The 13229-nt window shown below is 58.5% G+C and overlaps 1 protein-coding gene across 3 annotated transcripts; it reads left to right on the top strand.

Annotated features, from left to right (window-relative positions):
* The first annotated feature begins 78 nt into the window (after window positions 1-78).
* LOC116506040 (GPI ethanolamine phosphate transferase 3-like) lies at window positions 79-12019 on the top strand. Of its 3 annotated transcripts, XM_032213607.1 has the most exons (11): window positions 79-614; window positions 2326-2469; window positions 3204-3327; window positions 3573-3732; window positions 4159-4332; window positions 4726-6226; window positions 7267-7470; window positions 7800-7993; window positions 9113-9183; window positions 9630-9691; window positions 11327-11442. In XM_032213607.1, exons 1-11 carry the CDS (start codon window positions 116-118, stop codon window positions 11356-11358), a joined length of 3165 nt encoding a protein of 1054 aa, XP_032069498.1. In that variant the 5' UTR covers window positions 79-115; the 3' UTR covers window positions 11359-11442. The 3 variants fall into 3 exon arrangements, with proteins under 3 accessions (XP_032069498.1, XP_032069499.1, XP_032069497.1); XM_032213606.1 differs by lacking the exon at window positions 9630-9691 and having other exon boundaries at window positions 81-614; window positions 11327-12019; XM_032213608.1 differs by lacking the exons at window positions 9113-9183; window positions 9630-9691; window positions 11327-11442 and having other exon boundaries at window positions 80-614; window positions 7796-7937.
* Window positions 12020-13229: the final 1210 nt, after the last annotated feature.

Here is a 13229-nt window from a genome sequence, read left to right as displayed (position 1 = left end):
TGGTCCTCCCGCCGATAGGGGGCGCCCCCGTGGCCGCTCCGGCCGCCTCCTCGCTCGCCGCGCCGGCCCCTTCCGCCCCGCCGTCCTTCCGGGTGTCTGCCGGTCCAAGGGCGCGATGGGCGGGCGGGCGGCGGCGCTGGCGGCGGCGGCCTGGGCGGCGCTGCTCCCGTGCGCGGCCCTGGCGCTCTTCGCGGGCGGCTTCCTGCTGATGCGGCTGGAGCTGAGCCAGCGCAGCGCCTGCCACCTCCCGCCGGGCGGCCCTCCCGCCACCGCCGCCTCGGCCTCCCCGCCCTGCTGGCTGCCCGGGCGCTTCCCGCGGGCGGCGCTGGTGCTGATCGACGCGCTGCGCTTCGACTTCGCCGCCGCCACGGGCCCGGCCGTCCCCGGCTCCCCCAGGCCCTTCGAGGGGCGGCTGGTGGTCCCGCGGCGCCTGGCCCTGCGGCAGCCCCGCCACGGCCGCCTCTACCGCTTCCGCGCCGACCCGCCCAGCACCACCATGCAGCGGCTGAAGGCGCTGACCACCGGCTCCCTGCCCACCTTCGTCGACGCCGGCAGCAACTTCGCCTCCTACGCCGTCCGGGAGGACAACCTGCTCTGGCAGCTGGCCAGCAACGGTGGGAAAGGGGGGACCCGGGGCGCTAGTCCTCTTGAAGGAGGCTGCAAAGCCCTCCTGCTTCCTTGGTGGGGGGGGGGGGTCGTCTTCAAATCGCTCTTGAGGGCGGGAGAGTCTCTTTCTCTTGGCTGCTGCTGGATAGCATGGAAGCCTCCCACCTCTGCCCCTCCAGTAGTAGCCAAGCTGATTCGAACCATAACAGTGCTTCAAAGGTAATGATGGGAAACCCCCCAAAGGGATCCCCCCCCCATCACAGGTTGAAAGCCCCTGTCCCGGGGCCTTTGAGTAGATGGATGTTAGTTGCTCTCTCACCATCTCCAGGAGAACAGAGAGTCTTTCTAAGCCACTTTCTGGTTTACTTAATGCAATGTTTCTCAACCTTGGTGACTTTAAGTCCTGTGGACTTCAACTCCCAGAATCCCCCAGCCAGCTATGCTGGCTGGGGGATTCTGGGAGTTGAAGTCCACAGGACTTAAAGTCACCAAGGTTGAGAAACACTGACTTAATGAATCTCCGAAATCTTGGAAGTTGGGCGTGGCTCATAGTTGCATCAATCCAAAACGCCTGTTGGACACAAAACGGTGTTCCTCCTGGCTGGGAAATCTAGCTGTTGATCCCTCACCCCCACCCCCACCCCTCACCCGCCCCCCAGCTTTGGACTCAGGGGCTGAGTAGACCCTTTTCAGGCAAAATGGTTCTCCAATCTCTTCTGACAACCCTGGAGGTTTTTAATAGCAGTTAGAGTTATATACCGCTTCATAGGGCTTTCAGCCCTCTCTAAGCGGTTTACAGAGAGTCAGCATATCGCCCCCAACAACAATCCGGGTCCTCATTTTACCCACCTCGGAAGGATGGAAGGCTGAGTCAACCTTGAGCCGGTGAGATTTGAACCGCCGAACTGCAGATAGCAGTCAGCTGAAGTGGCCTGCAGTACTGCACTCCTAACCACTGCGCCACCTAGGCTCCCTTTAAGAAGTCGGGCAAGCCTTTGTCTGGAATGGTGTCGGGTTTCCTGCCTGAGCAGGGGGTTGGACTAGAAGACCTCCAAGGTCCCTTCCAGCTCTGTCGTCGTTTGGTTTATTAGATTTCTATGCCGCCCTTCTCCCAAGGACTCATTGTATTCTAGAGAGAGAGGGAGAAGGAGCAGGAAGGAGGCTTCCTGGAATGGGAGGAGGCAGCGCTGGCGGAGCAGGCCTTATGCCCCGTGACCCGTCAAAACCGCGGTCCACAAAATCGCGATCGACGAAAGCGCGCATTTGACGTCATCACAGCGTGACGGAAAAAATTAAAAATTCAAATAAAAATTAAATTAAAGCAAGCCGATTCACATAAATGTAAGGGTTAGGGTTAGGTTAGAGCATTAGGGTTACGTTTAGCGTTAGGTTAAGGGTTATCGTTAGCTTTAGCGTTACGTTAACGGTTAGGTTTAGGGTTAGGTTAAGGGTTAGGTTAAGGGTTAGGGTTAGGTTTGGGGGGGTTAGGGTAAGGTTTTCGCTTTATTTTTACATTTTTCGATCACAGCGCGATGTTTTCGTCGCGCTGTGATGATGTCAAATGCGCGCTTTCGTCGAGCACGATTTTGTCGTCTGCGGTTTTGTGGTGGAACCCTTATGCCCAGGGCTGCGTTACCACCTGCTGGTTGCCATTGCTGGGGACCTCTCCTCCTTTGTGCCTCTGCCAACGCCCCCTACCCCCCCCTTCCTGTCTTTCAGGGAAAAAAGTGGTCTTCATGGGAGACGACACCTGGGAGGGCCTCTTCCCCCAGGCCTTCCACCGCGCCCACTTCTTCCCTTCCTTCAACGTCAAGGACCTGCACACGGTGGACGACGGGATCTTGCAGCATTTGTACCAGACAGGTGAGCCGCGGCCCCGGTTGTCCTGCCTGGGAGGTTGGGGGACGCGAGGGGAGGCCGGAGTCAGGCGGGAAGGACGACCCGGGGGACCAGCTAGGAAGGGATCCGGATTTTGCTAAGGAAACGCTTTTTCGTGGCTTTTGTAACATAGCCAAGAAACGGAGGCCCAAAAAGCATGTTTTAAGAAAAAACCTTTCGGTCGGTTTCACCCCTAAAAACCTCCTTCCTTGGCTGTCCTTGCCCCCACCTGCCCGTCTGCCTCGCATGAGGGTTTGTTTGGGAAAGGAGAGTCCCAGCCTCAGCTGCCCCGGCTGCCTGTCCAGGGAGCTCAACCGTCTCCAAGCTTTCCAGCTTTGGGGACCCAGGTGGACATGGGGGGATGGTTCCAGGTGCACACATGTGCAGCTCCATTTGCGCAAGCAGCAAGTACACACGCACCTGTCACTCGTATAACTGGAGCCGTGCTGATTGCCCTGCCCACTGCACGCACAAGCGGACACAATCCTCAGCCTGGTTCTGATGGGTCCAGGGAATCCCTGACGTAGCTCTTCCCCCTCCCCTCTCTCATATTTTGCCCCCCTCTCTTCCTGGCCCGGCTGACTCCAGGCGCAACTTTTGCCCTGCGTTGGAGAGAAGGCTCCAGCGGGCCCTGCACTTCCCCCTCCCCCCGCAGCCCTCCCTCCGAGGCAGCACCCCCTTTCACCTTTGACCTCCTTCTCCCCTCTTTCCTGTGGCAGTGGACAGTGGCGAATGGGATCTCTTGATTGCCCATTTCTTGGGTGTGGATCACTGTGGTCACAAACACGGGCCAGACCACCCCGAAATGACCAAGAAGCTCTCCCAGATGGATGAGATGCTCAGGTGAGTTGGAAGTGGAGCGGAAGCCCTCCTTCCCCCAGCCAAACTCCCCCGGCAGAACGCCAGGCAGCTTTTCCACCGGCTGCCCTCATCTGGTGCAGGGCACAAGCGTCCAGACCCAGCCGAAGCCCCTGGGGGGTTGCGGTGTGGCTCCTCCTAAAAGGGCACCGTGTCTGTTATCCACCAGCCATTGTTGTGCTGGGGAGGCCGAGAGTCTGTGGCTCAAGTTCTATGTTGTTGATGGACAGTTCACTGGTTGACCACCTGGGAAATGACACCCTCCTCCTGGTGGCAGGGGACCACGGCATGACCTCCACCGGCGACCACGGGGGAGACAGTGACGAGGAGCTCGATGCGGCTCTCTTTGTGTACAGCAAGAGTCCTCTCTTCCAGGACCCTCCCCCTGAGGTGAGCCGGAGGCCCTGCCGAAACAAGGCTGCCCCCCCCCCCCCCCAGGTTGTTCCTCTTGTTTGTATTCCCCCCCCCCCTATTTTGGTTTGTGAGCCGCCCTGAGTCCCTTTGGGAATAGGGCGGCATAGAAATCCAATAAATCCAATAAATCAGGTGGGCGACGCCCATGGGAGGCAGGACGAACCCTGAGCTGCCCTCGGGTGTGTCCTTGGGCAAGGTTACCTGTAGCCTTCCAGGGGCTCCCGGAATTCCTTGCATTGGTGATCTTGATGGAAGGATGGAGGTCAGCAGTCCCCCCCCCCCCCCGCTCCGCCCAGCAGCTCCAGGTGGCCAGTCCCTGATGAGAGGCTGGATGAAGAAGTGGGGCCCTCCAGGAGCTCTCGATCTTCGCCCGTCAGTTGTTCCCCATTCATTCCTCCTCAGGAGCCCCAGACGGTCCCACAGGTTAACCTGGTGCCCACCCTGGCGCTTCTGTTGGGGGTGCCGGTGCCCTACAGCAACATTGGGGAAGTGATGGCTGACCTCTTTGCAACCGAGGGAGACGCGGCCTCTTCGCTCCGTGCCCAGCTGGCAGCCTACGACATCAATGCCAGGCAGGTAAGAGTGGCTCCCCTCCCCTGGGGGCCTTCGGAAGTCAGGGCTTGGAAGGGAGGGTGGCAGGCTAACTCTGCCCACTGCCAGGAGTTCGATCCCAGCCAGAGAGGGCCGTGGGCCACTGTGGAAGTCTTAAGGGCCACTGCTGCTCTGAAGGCAGCCCAAAGCCCCCCCCTCACTCAGGGGAGAGTCCAGCAGGGGAACCTCGTCCTGCGCAGCGGCCTCTCCAGCTGCCCCTCAGAGCACAGAAGCTGCCACTGAAAGTGAAAGTGAAAGTAAGGTGCAGCTGAAAGGCTTTGGGGGAGGCTCAGGAGGCTCTTAGTGAAGTGTGCCCCCCCCCTTGGCTGAAAGAGCCTCTCCAGGGCTCTGAGCAGCTGCTCTCTTTCCTCCGGACAGGTGGACCGCTTCCTGCACTCCTACGCAGAGGCCGCTCAGGACCTCCCGGCGGAGAAGCTGCGGCACCTTCAGCGTCTCTTCCGCTCCGCCGTGGAGGAGCACGAGCGCCTCTCGGCCCAGGAGGCCTCTCTGGCGCTGCTGCCGCAGATGGAGGGGCTCCGGGCGCGCTTCCAGCAGTACCTGCGAGAGGCCCGGGCTGTGTGTGCCGAGTCCTGGGCCCGCTTCCATCCCGGCTTCATGGTGGCCGGCTGCGCCCTCTTGACCTCCTCCTGCCTGCTGTGCTACGTGGCCTCCCGGCTGGCCACTCGCCTGGACTTCTCCTACCGCCACTTCTTCCTCTACCCCTCGCTCTGGGGGATGGCGGGGGTGGCCCTGCTGGGGCTGGCTCACCTCCTCCGGGGGGCCAGAGCTGACCTCCTCCTGCTGTCCGCCTGGGGGGCAGCCGCCTCCCAGCTGGGCTTCTTCTGGCACTGCTGGACCAGGCGCCCCCCAGCCCCGAAGGCGGCCGGCCTTTGCCCCCCCTTTGAGGGGTTCAGCCTGAAGCCCAGGCTCTGGGCGGGGCCGGGGCTGTCCCTGGGCATCCTCTTCCTGCGTTGCGCTGCCATGCTTTCGGACAGCTTTGTGGTGGCAGAGGGCCAGGTGGTGCCCTTCCTGCTCACCTCCCTGGTGCTGCTGCAGGCGCTGAAGCTGCAGTGGAAGGGCAGGCTGGACGGCTCCCTGCACTGTTGGCAGCTGCTGGCCACCCTGGGCGTGGTGGTGGTGTGCGCGCGACTGTCGGGGCTTTTCCGGAAGTGCCGCGAGGAGACCCCGGCTTGCCAGACGGCCTCCATCCTGGGCGCCCTCTCCAGCCTGCAGGAACCCAGGGCCAAGAACCTCTACTACGGCCTCTGCCTGGGGGTGCTGGCCAGTCTGGTGTGGGGCACCCGCTGCTGGCTGCGCCATTACGGCAACCTGAACAGCCCCTGCGCCCTGGTGCTTTTTGTGCGGTGGGGGTTCCCGCTGCTGGCCTTGGCCCTGGCCGGTTACTGGGCCATCACCTCTGGCGCCGAGGAGACGCTGGTCAAGCGCCACGCCTGGGCCCAGCTGGCTCTGGAGGCCTTCCCCCGCGGGATCTACCTCTTGGGGGTGGCCGGCCTCCTCCTGGTTTTGTGGAACCCCGTGACCGTCTTTCTGGAGGGCGGCCAAGAGCCCCCCCTCGTGTCCTCCAGCTCCGAGTCCCTGATCCCCCAGCTGTACCGCCGGATGCAGGAGTCCCTGAAGAGCCGGCTGGAGGAAAGCCCGGGCGGCTGCAGGGCCACGGTGGCGGCCTACGGGCTGGGCAGCGTCTATTCGGCCGCCTTGCTCATTTCCCTGGCCCTGCTGGCCTTCCTGCTGATGACTCTGCACACGGAGCGGCTCAGCCTGGCCTTCCTCCTGCTCTTCGTGGAGGCCTTCGCCCTGCTGTGGATGAATGCCTGCGCCCGGGCCCTCTCCTCCTCCTCCTCCTCCTCCACACACTCGGGTGAGTCCGGGAATCCCAGCCCGGCCCTGGTCAGGGGCTCTGGAAGGAGTCAGCACAAAGCACATTCTTAGAAGGTAGCTAGCTAAACTCCGTGCAGGAGTCTCAGCTGGGAAGGAGGGAAGCCCCTGGGAAGGGAGGGCAACAGGGCTGGCAGTCCGGCCTGCAAAACAGGCGTTGGCATCTCGGAAGAAAAGGCAGCTACTTTCCCAACAGGCGGGCAGAGCTGGGGAAGCGAGTCCAGCTTTATCCTCTGGGCAGGTCCATCAAGAGTTAAACAGTTGGGTCACAGCTGGGTTGTAAGCTGGATTTCAAAGGCTAAACCCACATCCTCGAGTTGTGCCTGAGGAATACCTGGCAGGGGAGGGTGATGGTGGATGTTGCCTCTGGTCAGCAGAGTCTCTGGGCTTGGGGCCGTCTGGGTTCCAGCACAAAACCGCGTCTGACTAAACTGCGTCGCTGACATCATCAACAGGGCAACAAAAGCGCAGAGACAGAAGCATGCTGTAAACCCTAAACCTAAAATTAACCCCTAAACCTAACCCCCCTAAACCTAACCCTTAACCTAACCCTAAACCTAACCCTTACCTTAAGTTGAATCGGCTTGCTTTCAAAGCACTATTTAAAGCGCCCTTCTTTCTCCGCGCTGGGTGTTGTCGCCCTGTTGATGACGTCAGCGACGCGGTTTAATCGGGAGTGGCTTAGTCGAGTGCGGTTTTGACGGGTCACGGGCCGTCTGGAGAGGCCAAGTCATCTCCCCCCACAAACTCCTAGCAAGGGGCCTCTTTTAAAGGCGGTTAGAGATGCAGCCCACCCGGGAGGGTCTCAGCAGGGCCTCTGAGCCTCGTGTCCCTGGGGGGAAGCCCGATCTGCAGTGCCCAACGGTTTAGCCGCAGTGTCTGTGCTGCGCGTGGCAGTTGGAGATGCCGAAGGGCCTCTGGGAGTGTCCATCCCCCGATTCCGCTGCTGAGACCTCCCCGGGTGAGGCCTTTGGGCCGGGGGATTCCTGGGCTCTGGCTCTAGACTCTGCCGTCCCTCCCCAGACCCTTTCGAGGTGCCGTGGGACGCCCTGGTTGCTTGGGCTCTCGCCGCCGCCCAGTTTTTCTACGCCACCGGCCACCAGCCCGTCTTCCCAGCCATCCACTGGAACGCGGCCTTCGTGGGCTTTCCGCAGGGACACAGCACCAACCTGCTGCCCGCCCTCCTCGTTGGTGCCAACACCTTCGCCTCCCAGATTCTCCTGGCAGGTTAGTTGAGTGCCCGCAGGTGGGTCCCGAGTGAATGGCAGCTGGGACAGAGGGCGAGCCGAGGGTGGGAACCAAAGGAAGCCCTGCATTGGCAAAGGGCCCTTCATCCCTGGAATGTCACAGTGGCCCTTGGGAGAGCGTGGGGGGTGTGTGTCTCTGCCTCCAGAATCTCCAACATCCTTTGGACCCACCACTGGGGGGTGTGGTGCTGCCTGCCCTTCCTTCGTGCGCCAGCCTCTCTGCACGCCCCTCTTCTATGCCCCCCGCGTGATCTGCCTTTGGGTCTCTCTCTCTCTCTCTTGTCATCCCTCTCCCCCTTCCCGAGGCAGCCGGCTGCCCGCTGCTTCTGCTGTGGCCCTTTGTCTGTGAGGCCGGCACCTCCGTGGCCAGGAGGCCCAAGACGCGGCTCCAGGAGAGGCCGGAGGAGCAGATGATGGAGATGAGGCTGCGGGAGGCCCCAGAGCGGTTCTCAGCAGCGCTGCTGCAGCTGGGCCTCCGGTACCTGCTTATTTTGGGGCTCCAGGTACGTCTGCGGGAGAGGCGGCCTTGGCGGGGATTCAGAGCTGCTCCACCTGCAACCGGTGGATCCCCAGGTGCTCCGTTCTGTGACCCGGTGGAGACTGGGATTATTGATCAATTGTTATTGATTTGTTAAGCAATTTGTAACAGCTGCCCAGATCACCCCCGTGGGACTCTGAGCAGCTGATAAGAGAGAGAGGGAATCCTCAATGTAGGACCACAACGGAGCCCCACATCTCTGTTGCTAAGTGAGGCAGCTGTTAAGTGAATCTTGCCCCGTTTTATGACCTTTCATAAAGTAAATCACTGCAGGCGTTCAGTTTAGGAACACAGTTGTTAAGTGAATCTGGTTTCCTCATTGACTTTGCTTGTCAGAAGATGGCAAAGGGGGAATCACGTGACCCCGGGACACCCCGACCGTCATAAATGTGAGTCACTTGCCCAGTGTCTGAAATTTGGTCACGTGACCACGGCGATGTTGCAACAGCCGTGTGAAAAAATGGTCGTAAGTCATTTCTTTCAATGCCGCTGTGGCTTCAAGTGGCGACTAAACAGACTTGCCGGTCAAGGCCTATAATATAATAGAGATCCACACCCTCCCATCAGCCCCCGTGTCCGGCTCCGGCTCCCTCTGGGCTCTCCCGGCCCTCCCACAGAGCCACGTCTTTGGGCCCTTTCAAAAAGCAGCAGGGTGGGTGGGGGCCAAGTGTACCAGCACCCACCAGATGACAGTCCACAAAGGAGACTCTTTTTCATGTGCCCCCCCCCCCCAGATGACAGTCCACAATTGATGGGGCCGAGCAGGCGTAACGGAGCAGAGGCATCCCAGGGTCCCAGCTGGAGAGCCCTGGGGCTGTCTGAAGGGGCCCCTCTCTGGCCCTTCCTTGGCCGTCCTGGAGATCTCCCCTCTCTGCCTCCCAGGGGGGCCCTTCTCTCCTGAACAGGCTCCAGCTGTCCCTTGCTGGAGGCCAGGGCGGCTGCGCCTGAAGATAAGAGCTGGGGAGGGGGCTGGCAGGAGCAGGGCGGGGTGAGGAGAGACGTGGGCTCCTTGTAGGTTCCGTTTGTGAGGTTGCTGGCTCCTCTCCTGCCTGGACTGAGCCACACGCCTCTCTTCTCCCAACAGCTTCTGGCTTCTGTTCTGGCAGCCATGATCCTCAGGAGGCATCTGATGGTGTGGAAGGTCTTTGCCCCAAAGTAAGTCTTTGCCACGTGGCAAGAAGCTCTGTCTCTAACCCCCCCACCCAAGTCCCAAAGCCCAGGCGGGGAGAGTCGGGGCGGGACCCCTGAGCCTGGACTGCAGGCGGGCGGGAAACCTGGAGTGGGGCTGAGTAGAAATCAGGATTCTGCTTTGCCAGCTTCCTCGTCCCAGTGCACGCTCAACTTGGTTAGCTTTAGACAGCTCAAAGCAGAAGAAATGAGGGAGGGGGCTGCTGAAGGACATGGAGGTGCCCCACTTAGGCTGCCTGGTCTCCTGGGACCCCGGCGGGTATTGCTCAGGATGTAAGAGGGGACCAGGCTGAGCCCGAGGGAGGGAAGGGCCAAGCACATCATCACTTTGGCATCCCTTCACGCTCACAAGAGCCCAGCCCTCCTTCAGCTCCTTTGAGTCTCACCTGCTGCCCGTTTGTCTTGACCGACAGGAGTCCAGGTTCTTCGCGATGGGGGCGAATATCTGCAGCTCTGGTGGAGGATGCGGGTGGAGGTTCGTCCTCTGAGCTTGTGGGTTGGTTTCGTTACCAGGCTAGTGGTAACAACTTCAGCGGAGTTGTACAAAATGTTTTATAGGTGGCATCTTCCTCCCACGAGGTTAGCAAAAACGAATCAGAATCCGTCTCTGCAGTGTTGGAAATGTAACTCGGCTTTAGGATCTTTTTATCGTCTATGGTGGTTACGTACAAAAGCCAGGGAATTTTGGCGTCAGATAAAAGATGTGGTTGGAAGAGATATTAGACCAAAAGATAAATTTAAAACCAGAATTATTCTTATTAGGAATAATAAAAGAAAAATATAGAAAAGGGGTGACATGTTTAATGCTGCCTGGGATAACCGCAGCAAGGTTGGTCTATGCACAGAATTGGAAAAAAAAACAGAGATCCCCCCCCCCCACCGAAGAAGAGGTCATAAAATTTTGATCTGTGCAGAAATGGACAGACTGACAGTAGCAATCAAAAATAGAGATGAGACAGAATATTATGAAATTTGGAACAAAGTGTATCAATGGTTGGAAATGAGGAAAAGGAATCGGAAGAGAATATTTTTCTGAGGATTGTAAAATTGGAACTGGATAATACATAGATAAATATATAAAGGAGGATAAGGGATGTGTTAATAAGATTAATGTAGCTGAAGTAGAAACTGTTTTTGTTGTTATGTTAAAATATGTATGGAAATGACAAAGCCAGAAAGGTCGCTCTATGTCCAATGTTTGTGATGTTTATTCAATTAAAAATATTCTTTTAAAAAAAAGAATTTCAGCGGAGTTTAGGGGATGCTTCCTGACCCCACGAAGCCCTTATAAGCAGAACAACGGCGACACCAGCATCCCCTAAACTTCGCTGAAGGGGTCACCCGCTCAAGAAGTTACCCAGCCCGGTAACGAAACCCATAAGCTCAGAGAAGGAACCTCCACCCTCGGTTCAGACTCTTGTGTAGAGACAGCCTGGATTAACGGTGTGCTTGTTTGGACCGTGACCTGTCAAAACCGCGGTCCACTAAAGCGCGCCCGATTAAAGCGCGTACGTGACGTCATCAGCAGCGCAACAAATACGACCGCGGAGAAAAAAGGGCGCTTTAAAAAGCGCTTTTAAAGCAAGCCGATTCACGTAAAGGTAAGGGTTAGGTTTAGCGTTAGGTTAAGGGTTAGGGTTAGGGTTAGGTTTGGGGGGGTTAGGGTAAGGTTTTCGCGTTAATTTTAAGTTTACCGCTCACAGCGTGCTGTTTTCGTCGGGCTGTGATGACGTCACGTACGCGCTTTCGTCGAGCGCGCTTTTGTCTACCGCGGTTTTGTGGTGGAACCTGTTTGGACACCCTTGGTTCTTGATTTCATGCGCCTGACACGGGCTTTACAAACTTCAAGGAACAAACCTCGCGAGGTGCCTGTGTGTGTGCGCTTCGTCCACTGTGGATGAGGCCCCACCTGCCAAGCACACACACACCCACACCCAACCGCAGAGGTCCTTCCACAGGTTCTCTTTGGTGACAGACCCTTCCCAGGGAGGGAGCTTCACCTGAGCTGCTCACCTGATGGGCTGGGCTGTTCAGGCGCACTGAGCATCCGTTGCCTGTTGGCCTTGGGCTCACCCTGTGCTGCTTCTCTTCCCCCCCCCCCCCCCGGCAGGTTCCTCTTCGAAGCAGTGGGCTTTGTGGTGAGCTGCGTCTTCCTCCTGCTGGGCCTGGGCCTGGTGATGCGGGTGGATTGTGCGGTCAGCAAGTGGTTCAAGCAGGTCATCCTTGCACATCCCAGATAGCGCAGCAGCGCAAGGCAGCCCATCGAGGTTCCTCACGATGAAGAGGGGTCCCCGGTCCACCCCCCAGAGATGCCCTCTGCTTCCTCCCCCTGCCAAGGGCAGAAAGGGGGCAGCCTTTGAAGGGCAAGGAGCTGCGACGGAACGGCCCAGCCTTGCCAAGAGCGGGAAGAAGTTCCGGATGAAACCAAAGAGAACTTCAGGTGCTCGTTTGCTGGGTGCCTGGGGTACACGGACACCTTGTGGGGAATGACTTCCTCTCCTTGAAATCCCGGAGGACCCGGCAGCTTCCTCTCGAAGAGGCTCTGCAGCAGAGCGCCTTGGCAGCCCTGGGCAATTCCTCCGAGGGCCAGATGGCATGGGACTGTGTTCTGGGGAGGGAAGCCGTGGGCAAGGTGCCCTCGGCTGCTGCTCTGCCTGGCTCAGGGGCTCCGAGGGAGAAGGCCAGGCTTGAAGGCTGAATGGCCAGGTACCCGGAGGTCCTTGCTGCCATCCCCTTGGGGTGCTAGATTCTGGGTTCCAGGTTCTGGGTGTGGCTTTTTGAAATAAAAATACGGATTTTCAGACTGGAGCAGTAGCTTGAGTTCATGTGGACTTTGGAGAGCTGAGAAGGAGCCACCTGTCTCTGCCCCAGCTGGATCACAAGGAGACTCTGAAGCCTCTTTGCCTGATTTGGGGTTCAGCGAAGAAATATCAGAGGCTGCCCTCTGCCAAGTCAGTGTGGGCCTCTCTGCCCAACAAGTGTCACTCTTTGCTGCCCTGCCCTGCCCTTCCTTCCTTCCTTCCTTCCTTCCTTCCTTCCTTCCTTCATTTATTATCAAAATTTATATGCCGCCAAATCCCGAAGGACTCCGGGCGGCTTACAAAAAAAAGAGAGAAAAAAAGAGAAAAATTATCAGTTTAAAATGACAACACCACATACATTCATTCTAATCCGGGCTGGACCTCAACAATGAGGTCAACAGCCCCAGGCCTGCTGGAACAGCCAGGTTTTTACAGCTTTCCTGAAGGCCATGAGGGTGGGTGAGGTCCGGATCTCTGGGGGTAGCTGATTCCAAAGAGTCGGAGCAGCCACAGAGAAGGGCCTCCTCCGGGGGCCCGCCAGCCGACACTGTCTGGCTGACGGCATCTGAAGGAGGCCCAATCTGTGGGATCTTACTGGCCGCTGGGAGGTATGTGGCAGTAGGCGGTCTCGAAGGTACGCTGGCCCTAAGCCATGTAGGGCTTTAAAGGTAATAACCAACACCTTGAATTGCGTCCGGAGACCAATTGCTAGCCAGTGCAGCTCGTCCCGAGGACAGGTGTAACGTGGGTGTACCTCGGTGCACCCAATATTGCTCGCGCGGCCGCATTCTGGACTAACTGCAGTCTCCGAACGCTTTTCAAGGGTAGCCCCGTGTAGAGCGCGTTGCAATAATGTTGGGGGAGCTGCTCTGTTTCTGTGCAGGAGGTCTCCATAGACCGATTAGATCGCACAGGTTAGGTCTCCACCGGATCCCATCTGCCAGCCAATGTCGGCTGGCGACTCCCCGGGGGAGAGCCTTCTCTGTCGCAGCTCCAGCCCTTTGGAACGATCTCCCCGTGGAGATCCGGACCCTTACTACCCTCCCGGCCTTCCGCAAAGCCACCAAGTCCTGGCTACTCCAACAGGCAGGGGGGCGTGTGAAATATCCAGCCCCACGGTAACTGTGAATGTTGTGTATTTTAAAGTGTTGTTTTGTTTATTTATCCCCTTCTCTTGTTTATTGTAAGCCGCCCGGAGTCCTTCGGGAATGG

This window comes from Thamnophis elegans, chromosome 3 (genome assembly GCF_009769535.1).
Source record: "Thamnophis elegans isolate rThaEle1 chromosome 3, rThaEle1.pri, whole genome shotgun sequence".
Classification (NCBI taxonomy): Eukaryota; Metazoa; Chordata; class Lepidosauria; order Squamata; family Colubridae; genus Thamnophis; species Thamnophis elegans.
The sequence above is the reverse complement of the archived record's forward strand: the minus strand, read 5'-3'. Positions and strand labels throughout refer to the sequence as shown.